Below are 10,247 nucleotides of genomic sequence, written 5' to 3' on the forward strand. Positions count from 1 at the left end.
ATGAGTGCTTGATTATCTACCTCACCTCTGGGGTCCTCTCTTTGTTGCTCTCTTAAAGCATTTAAGTTTTCTCTTACCAAAGTTCTTACATGTATTTTCATTATAGATCTTAATAAATAAAAATCACCCCAATCAGTTATGCAAAACAAAAAGTAATTGATTTGAGTCCAATGTCAAACAAGAGTTGTATTTATTTTAAAATATACCTTCACATCGCGGTTAACAACTTTATATGTGCCAACAAGCATAGAAAACAGGATAATAAAAACCCTCAGTGTCCATGGTGATTTGGGGATATTTCTGTGATAGCTATGTGTACGCCCTGGAGGAAATATGTTGCTATAGTGAAGCACATTCCAGCAAAATGTGAAAAAAAAAAAAAAAAAAAAAAAAAAAAATATATATATATATATATATATATATATATATATATATATATATATATATATATATATATATATATATATATATATATATATATAAATATATATATATATATATATATATATATATATATATTCTCATATAACACAGGTGTGGGGGCAGATGTCTACTATAGGAGTTATTGTTGTGTGCTGTTTTGTTTTATTTGGGGTTATTTTCTCACTTTTCATGCACTTTCCTGTCTCTATCTCTTTCTCTCTTCCCTTAGTTCTTATCCCCTCTTTCTTTCTCACCACCCTTTTAGTCTCCCTGTTCGCTGTAAACTATTTTACTCCATAAATCATTTTCAGTAAGGTTTAATATACAAGTATAAAGCAGAACCCTATTGCAAAAGTCACGATGGTCTGCAAATCGAAGCCATATTGGCAAGACAGGACACACAAAAAAATTTTGGTGACAGTGTCCAGATAAGAAAATGGACTTGAGCGTATAGATACACACAACAGTTAAATTTATGCATATGAAAAAGAAAATCTTTTTAAAGTGCAGCAAAAGATAAAAACACATTTCAAAGAAAAAAAAAGTTGTGAGATTATTGAAAAAATGAGATACCAAGAAAAAAGGAGAAATTTTATCATTAAAAAAAGGAAAGAAAACAGCATCTGATTGGCAGAGGGATAAAAAAAAAACTGTGAATAAACATTACTGCTGAGTAACATTTTCAGAAAAGGTAAAAATCAATGCATAAATTGATTAATAGAAATGTGAATAATGTATAAAAGCACAAAGCAAGCAGATTAGAAGCTGTAAAAATACTGGTAGGCATTAATGCATTAACAGGGGTAACAATAGAATAGAGCCAGTTTTCACATTGAAGACACAAAGTAAAGGTGCAATCAAAATATAATATAACTCATTGTTTATACATTTTTTTTCCTTTTAGACCAAATGAAAAAATGTAGCTCCAACTGCAACTAATAGAAAAAATTTCTGTGATTATCCATGGCAACTGCTCTCCTCTAGATCCTGTGGGTACAATTATAAAGTGTGAGTTAACAAACAACAACCTGCTCTGCAATCACATCTCATAGCTCTCTCTAAGCTCATCCAATTTGGTCTTGGAGAGCTGTCAAGAAAACAGTAACAAAATTATATTTGAAGTTTTATCACCCACCTTCCATCCTACTCGCTTGCATAATATATCAGCATATAAACACTTTCTCCTTCTCTTGCTGAAAATAAACAGTATGTAATTAATGCCAGTTTGGCAGAGATTTACAGCTTGAATTAGACGTTAAAGGACTCAATATTGTAGACCAGTTGGGGTTTTGCCCAACCAGTTCACTTGTGACCTGGGGAAGATTTTTCAACTGTGCCCCTTGTGGTGCCCTGTGGGGGTCACTACAGGAATATGGAATCAGGTTTGCATGGGCAGCTTTCCCCTGAGGAGCTGCAGGAGGTGTCAGGGTACAGGGAAGTCTGGGATTGTCTGCTGGGAATGCTGCTCCTGCAATGTGGTACTGGATAAGCAGAAGACAGCGAAGCTATTAACGAAAAAAAACACATATTTCACATGACTAATTAAACTAATTCCTCCTGTCATGCTGGTATTCAAATTGAAACAGTGAAGTGGATCAAATATATATATATTTTTTCCAACAATTCTTAAGGTGATACTTTATACACCCATAAAGATCTAACTTCTACAAATAGTTTCTTGATTTAGTTGACTATTATAAATGTAATGGTTCAAACTTTTAGTACAGCTGCTGTTACAGTCTATTTTTTTGTACATTTTTTCTTCAAAAGAAAAAAAAAACACTTTTACTTAATAACTTACCCTTTTATGTTATCCTGAATTTATAAAAAAAAAACATAAACAAAACAGCTACTCAGCATCTCTTTCAAACCGAACACAATAAAAACCTAAATGTTGATACATACTGCCATCTGGTGGAAATTTATACCTAGGCATCATCAGTTTTGTGTTATAGGCCTACTGTTTTTTTTTTCTTCTTCTTTTTTTTCTGAAGCATTAAAGCATTAAAAATACTTTATATTGAAAGGCAACCTTCCACTAAGATTGACTGGAACACACTGCTAATTCTTGGCATTTTAGGACACATTTTACGACCCTGAATGCATTTAGATAAGCCACTTTAACTTCAGGGTGTTAACTTTTGGGGACAGTTTAAATCCATCTAACTCCAGCAAAGGTTTTTGGAAAAAAATTCATGTTTTATATATATATATATATATATATATATATATATATATATATATATATATATATATATATATATATATATATATATATATATATATATATATATATATATATATATATATATATATATATATATATATATATATATATATATATATATATAAAATAATTTTACTTCAGAAATTCTAGCTTTTAGTGAAGCTTAAAAATACAGAGTAGAAATTATGAAATACTCTCTAAAAGAGTTTACTGCACCAAAAAGTCACTTTGACAAAATGGCCTGATGAAGAGGATGCTGAGGGTTGTCTATAATTTATTGAAATATGCTCCTTCAAAACATCACCTCCAAAGGTTCTAGAAGTCTTCACTTTCTTAATTTCCTTGTAAAGATTCTTTAAGTCAGGTGCTCTAATGATGGCAGGATATCAAACTCTCCACAACAGGCCTTTAGAGCATGTGCAGCATCTTGCCGCAGACACGGAAGGACCAAAACCTTGAAGAAGATCAGGCTGCTTTGTCCCTTTTTGTAGATAGCTTCAGAGTTGTATTACTAAAAAGCAGGTCAGCAGCATCTAACCTGCTTTTTATTTCTCCTAAAGACAGGGCAGACATTTTATGACATAGATCCCAAACTTGGGAACAGATTGTCTTTAACCTTTAGACAGGAATCTTTGCATCGTTCTTTTCTCTTAAAAAGATTTTGAGTGCTTCATATGTCTGATGGATGTCTTACTTTTTTTTACTTGTATTAATTTATCTTATTACAAGAAATGCTTTTGGGAAATTGCTCTTTTCTATTACATTATATTTGGATTTAATCCATGTTTCCTGCATTTGTAGATAATGGAACCTTGTTTCCATTAAATTAAACCAAAGTACTTAACACAGAATTTAGCAATAACTTACATTGTCTTTGGTTGATATTAAAATTTGGTTAATGATCTAAAATGTTTGAAACTATGACATACATACTGTCTTTTCACCACCATTGAATTCAATTCAAGTCACTTTATTTATATAGCACCTCTTCACAATGCAGCACTTTAAAAAGACAATCCATTCAGATCATACACTCAGATTGGTTACGTTTTCTATCAAAATAAAACCAGCAGATTGCATTGACTAATTGAGTCGACAGTAATCCCTCATACCAAGCATGCATGTAGCGACACTGGAGAGGAAAAACTTCCACCTGCCGATGGAAGGGTCAGGTTATTTGCAGATTGAACCATCTCCATTTATTCTCTGCAGTCTTGTCAGTCACTTTCCTCTGCCTGACTCGGACAGTTTAAAAAGTATAAAAATGCTAAAGAAAAGCCAACTCCCATATTATCAGCCTAAGTTTTCTTTTTAACAGAAACTGCTCGAATATAATTATGTCTTTCAAAAAATTGAAATACAACAACTTTGAAGACTACAATTAAATAATGTGTGTCTTGAATTATTAATTCACTCTAACACACCGAGTTAATAAAATGCTGCTCTTTACACAGCAGGTGGGGTTTTATTAATGTTTGTGCTGTTGCAGTGTAACAGCAGAACACAAAGTACAAGTAAACAGAGATAACCCCAATGATGCAAAGCATTTAAAGTGACAGGCGGTTACCTTTAATTCAGGTTTGTATAAATATTTAGACAAGTACAAAATTGGATTTACAATGTGTGGATGGGGGAATACATTTTCTTTAAGCAAATGATGACACAGTCTGCTTAGGACAATAGTGAGGTGTTTATCATCTCACTTCAGACTATATGTTATTAAAAATGGGAATTTTTGGTCTCAAGACTGAAGCAACAGAGAGACTTCAGCTTACAGGAAGCAGCTTGGAGCTGATCATTTTTGCCTCCCTGTACTTTTTTCCCCGCTTGGATTTCATTTCCAAGTTTCCATATTTACAAAGGCACAAAACCGATGCAAAAAAAGTTTTTAATGAAGTTTTCTCAATAATGTTTTTTTTTTTTTCATCCCAATTTTACTTCTTTAGAAATCCGGGTAAAATGTTTCTTTTCTTTTTTTTTCCATACATTTTTAGAGTGTAGTATAATACATTTACTAATGAGCAAGATTAGGAGTACAACAGTCTTTATTTCAGCTAGGCTTTCCACATTCTCTAGGAAAGCATTCTTTTAAGGATTACTTGTTATTTGCAGTAGCTCTGTTAGACATTCAAAACGCCCTTGGGTCATTCTGCTTGGGTCAGGTGAAACATAGACAGAATGTGCATTGCAAATTAGCTTGTTGGTCATATATTCACTATGATTCGCAGGGCCATTTGTGCACTTTAATCACTTTTGTTTCCAAGCTTTATGCAAAGCCCAAACAGCTCTTGAAAATTACATAAAATCATCACTATATATTTATATATATATATATATATATATATATTTATATATATATATATATATATATATATATATATATATATATATATATATATATATATATATATATATATATATATATATATATATATATATATATATATATATATATATATATATATACATACCTAAGACACTACAGAAATAAATACAAAGATGAAAAAGATTTTTCAAAGAAGCTCTTAAACTTTGGAGTCAAATTTACATTTACCTACAATCCCTTATGAAAGATTTCTGTTGCTGTTCTTAAATTATAAGCTCTTTAAAAGAATAAGCTCAATAGCTGCTTCATGAAGAGGCAATTGAGCTACAGCTGCTTAGCGGATTTAGATCTACGACATTTAGATCTACGAGTGTGTCAGTCAGATAGATTCATCACAATAATATTCATAATGACTAATCAGAGCAGCATGTCTCTTTACAGGATAGTTTCTTCTCATCTTCAATCATAACCTTCGTATTATTCTTGGCATTTTGGGACAGCCTTGGCAAATTGAAAAAGGTCAATCGTTTGTGCAGAGCCACATGAGAAAGCCCCAATGTTCTGCTTGATGGTCTTCGACAGCGAAGCAGCTCTCCATAGGCTTGTCGGAAATCCCTATTAAATGCTGGATAGAGAATTGGATTAAGAGTTGAGTTCAAATATCCAAGCCACAGGACAATTGAATGGAGCATATTAGGAGGGTTTGTTTTTTCCTTTACACCCATCCAGGTGAAATAGGTGAAGTAGGGAAACCAGCAAATAATAAATGCACCAAGTACAGCTGCCAGGGTGACTGTAGCCTTGTGCTCACGGGCTATGGCAGCAGTTGCAGAGCGTGCAAATGATGGGGTGGTAGCACGGATACGTCTAACCTAAAAGATTAGGGTAGGGTAGGAAAGGAGAGGAAGAGGAGACAAAAAAAATATTTTTATTAAATCTATTACCAGAATTCATAATGCAGTAAAATCAGAAAATATATGATGCCATTTCATTTGCATCTGCTTTCCCCATAATTAATAATAAGGTTGATTATGATGAAAGCAGCACTTGTGCATGGCTAAAAGATAGAAAAAGTTAATAAGTTGCTTATTATTCTTTCTGGTTTTTACAGTTGTAGCAACAAAGTCAACATTTTACAACAGCTGTAACTATGACAATCCTGGCAAGACAAAGAATTGGGTTTGTAATGCTACAGTAAGAAATAAACCCAAATCTTTAAAGGTTGCCAAAGAGAGCAACAGCGAACATATTTCAAGGCCAGCGGTGTGAATTTGTGTGGATTGCTCTCTCAAAATTAATACTTTGTCACTAAAGTGGAAAGTTTGTACTAGAATTTTTAAAAACTTTTCAAATGTTTTTACATTTAATGTCATTTAAAGTGTTATAAAAGGCTAATGGGAAATATTAAAATTACGTGTCTAGTTTTAAAGGGTTTCAGTGTGCAGAGTTTTAAAGACAAATAAAAAATTCACACAAACCTGTTCTCGTGCGACTCGGAAAATGCAAAAGTACATTCCACACATAACCAGCAGTGGCAAGTAAAAAGAGCCAAAGGCATAAATAAGAACATAGTTGTTATTCCACTCAAACTGACAGTACAGTCCTTTATCAGTCCCCTCATCCCCAAATTCCCAGTCCAAGTTCTGTACTCTGTAGTCTGCTGTATTCCAGCCAAGATGGATGGGCATAAAGGCGAAAGTCAATGACAGAACCCAAATGGATATGATGGTGAATGTCACCCTCCGAGGGGTGATTCTTTGAGAGTGGCTGAGGGGAGACGAAATGGCCAGGTACCGGTTCACACTGATTGCCAAGAGGGTCAGGATGGAGCATGTACACAGCATGACATCCATTGAGATGTAGATGTTACACAAAGTTCCTCCGAAAGGCCATTTCCTGCTGCGCAGCTCCAGCGTGGCAGACAAGGGGAGTACCAACACACCAAGAAGAAGATCCGCAACTGCCAGGGACACTACAAAGCAGTTAGCTGTACGCCACAATCGTCGCCTGAGACCCACTGCCAAGCACACAAGTACATTACCTCCAATGGTCAAAATTATAACAGACAGGAGGAACAGCCAACGGAGACCTGTGGCGTAAGTCATTTCTGCCCTATAGTGTCACTTTTAGCTCAAGTCTAAATGTTTTAAAAGTATCATCAACTTGTCCAAACGTTTTCCTCGGCAGCCGGTTTACTTATTAAAAAAAAAGATTTTCCTGTAGGAATCAGTGAAGGGTGATTAGCTTCAGAGGCACATCACTGCGTGGGTAGTCCTTCTCCAACATGTCTTATTAAACACTGAAAGTTTTGTTGGAGTGAATAGGTTCCTGAAAAAGAAAGAATAAAAAAGAGTTTACTGATATTTTTAAGAATTTTATGTTTTCACATAAATGCATTCTTTAATTACTGTGTATCGCCACAAACATCGGACAATAACTCTTCTACTGTAATTTTTTTATGCATCCTCTATAGACTTATCAATCAACTGAAAAAAAAAAAAAAAAAAAACTCTTATCCTACTTAAAAGACATCCTAAATCTTTTCAAATGTATGAATGTATTTATAACCCTGTAATGCTTAAAAAGGTGTTTTCTGAATAGCTGTCATTATGTTAAAGTATGTCTTATTGTGGTTAACTTTCATTACTTTGATAAAAATTGTGATGTAATTTAAACTTCATACGATTTATAGGAGGTCAATTTGCAGGGTTCCCATCTTTACTTGTCACATTTGTTTTCTCTAACATAGGTGTTATCCACAGGGAGTGTTGGCCTAGTTGATTAGAGCAGTTTGCTTGTTATTCTGAGAAGGTTGCCAGCACCCTGTTCGATCCCCACAGCCTTCACTCTGGGTCTCTGAGCAAAAACCTTAACCACACACTGCTCCCTGATCGCAGCACAATGGCAGCCCACTTCTCCCCAAAGGCGATGGATTAAATGCAGAGTTAAATCCTCCATTGTGAGATTAATAAAGTTCAAATCCTAAGTGGTTTGCAGTATTTCTTTGTAGCAGGTATAGGGGTGAACCAGAGAAAATACCTCCAAGAGATCTCTTTTAATAGTTCAATTACTAAATCAAAACACATCATCAGCTCTCATCTATGTTTCACTAACAAGCTAGACCCTTTAAATCAGGACTGACATTTTAAAGTTGGTGAGCTTTTTTTCCTTATATACTTTACGACATTTTTTTTTACATTATTTTTTTTTATGTGATTTATTGGTATAAATTTCAAATTATTTAAGTTTTGTTTTTACAAAATTATTTTATAGTCAAATAAACAAATCCGCGCGAAAACTTTTATAGGCATTGCGCACACAGTCCTCCAAGTTGCTGCAGAGCATGTCTGCTATCCTCTTCTCATGGTTTGTTTTAATGATAAACTGTTTATTTTTCTTGTTGAAACACATTAATCTCTAATTTCCCTTTAGAATAAAATTAGTCTTGCTATATTTTGCTGTGCTGCTTCTAAAATATGATCATTAGGCATTATCAGAGCATCTTGCAGATTAGCATCTTGCAGTGGAACACAAAATAACTGCTTTTCAGTTTTCTGGAAGTAACATTTAATAAAGCAGTTATACATTTAAGAGTGTTTGTAATAATTTGGCAGTAAATATAGTAAAGCAATGTCATAAGGCAGTCTGTTATAGACATAAGAAAATTTATTACATCCTCCCACACAGTTTAAAAAAAGAAAAGTTATTACAGAGCTGTTTGATTTCAGTGTATTTGCAGAAGTTAATATTCTAAAGGCATATATATATATATATATATATATATATATATATATATATATATATATATATATATATATATATATATATATATATATATATATATATATATATATATATATATATATATATATATATATAGTTATTTATCTCTTTATATTTCAGAACACAATAGTTTTTGACAAATTTTAACAAAAATGGTGATAACTGTGCTACTTATCAAGTTTTGTGACCTATTTCAATGTCCCAACTCTCCTAAGTAGTGAGGCCAAGATAATGGTGATGAATGAAATTTAGGCCATCCACACATTATTTAATAATAAACAGGCTAAACTAATTTTGCAGCAACAGCTAATTTAATTTGATGATGTCAGACAACATTTCTTGGCATTGCCAATAAATCAATGAGAGAAGAAACAGAAACAAAGTACTTTAGCTCATGCCATTTCTCAAGCATTTAGACTGTAGGTTTCTGTGACTACAATGAATAATAGAATTAATATCGACTGTAGAAGAAGTACATGTCTCAATAATAATTTGATTTAATTTACATAATATATTCCATTCTGCTACATTCTAAATCCTTTAAGTACTTAATTGACCTCGTTCTAGTTTACCTAATTAACTTCTAATATAGAAAATAGGCAACTTTATGTTCGCTTAGAAATGTAAAATGAAAACCACTTGCAAAAAGGTCAAAATAACTTTTCAAAGGAAAAAAGTCTGATTCAGTTGCAAGTTTTAAACCATCCCACAAATTACCAGTCTGCCGTTAAATTGACCATATATCACAAAAGCAATATTCAGTATAGTTCATAAAGCTCAGAGATAAGATGCTGTATCTACACCTCTATCTATATGACATATGTTAGACTCTACATACTCATTTATGTTGTTTGTAAAGTAAATTTTCAGCAGCTATCGAAACTTTTAACCAGACTTCCATTCATGTGTTTTGTGGCAGTCCCTGTTAGATTTCCTGGCAGTAGAAGATTTAAAATATTTGTTTTATAGCAAGTTTTTATCTTCACAAGTTTTTCTCAAATATGTAATAAAACCTATTTATTATAAAGATCTGTAAGCATCTTGTACAGACAATATATAATACTATTTCAAATAACTATATATTTTTATAATTAATAATATAATGCTTATTTACTCAGACCCCCTTTACAGTATTGTGTATATTCTTTGCTTACCCATGGTATATAAAGATAACATGTCTTTATCTTTATTTAATGCTGGTCCTTGAGCACTAGTTTCCTGTCCTGCATCATCTAATTTCCATGGACAGTTGATTTACAGTCCTTGTTAAACTGCAGTCATCTGAAATACAGTAGGTGTTTAAAAGCAGGGAACTTCAAGGACTGTATTAGAACATCCCTGTTTTATGCCTCTAATATAGGAACATATATTTTGTAATGTTATATACTGTTTAGACATGTAGACAGATTTTTGTTAACAGCATTTTACCTCAACTACACATTGTAATAAAAAAAATTCCTCTCTACGAAATGTACCTAAGTGCAAATG

The 10,247-nt window shown here is 32.8% G+C and overlaps 1 protein-coding gene across 1 annotated transcript; it reads right to left on the reverse strand.

Moving 5' to 3' along the window:
• Positions 1-5,098: 5,098 nt before the first annotated feature.
• On the reverse strand, positions 5,099-10,031 carry LOC119788128 (histamine H2 receptor-like). Its single transcript, XM_038292290.1, has 3 exons — positions 9,914-10,031; positions 6,455-7,304; positions 5,099-5,848 (listed from the first exon to the last, which is right to left on the reverse strand). Exons 2-3 carry the CDS (start codon positions 7,079-7,081, stop codon positions 5,390-5,392), a joined length of 1,086 nt encoding a protein of 361 aa, XP_038148218.1. The 5' UTR covers positions 7,082-7,304; positions 9,914-10,031; the 3' UTR covers positions 5,099-5,389.
• Between the last annotated feature and the right edge of the window lie 216 nt (positions 10,032-10,247).

This window comes from Cyprinodon tularosa, unplaced genomic scaffold (genome assembly GCF_016077235.1).
Source record: "Cyprinodon tularosa strain WSP-4 unplaced genomic scaffold, ASM1607723v1 ctg31, whole genome shotgun sequence".
In the NCBI taxonomy this organism is placed as follows: Eukaryota; Metazoa; Chordata; class Actinopteri; order Cyprinodontiformes; family Cyprinodontidae; genus Cyprinodon; species Cyprinodon tularosa.

What these genes read in the sequence shown, in the direction of transcription:
- LOC119788128 (XM_038292290.1), bottom strand. Translation starts at nt 7,081, where the DNA reads ATGACTTACGCCACAGGTCTCCGTTGGCTGTTCCTCCTGTCTGTTATA. An exon ending in TCCGAGTCGCACGAGAACAG is followed by an intron (nt 5,849 to 6,454) that starts GTTTGTGTGAAT and finishes CTAATCTTTTAG; the next exon opens with GTTAGACGTATCCGTGCTAC.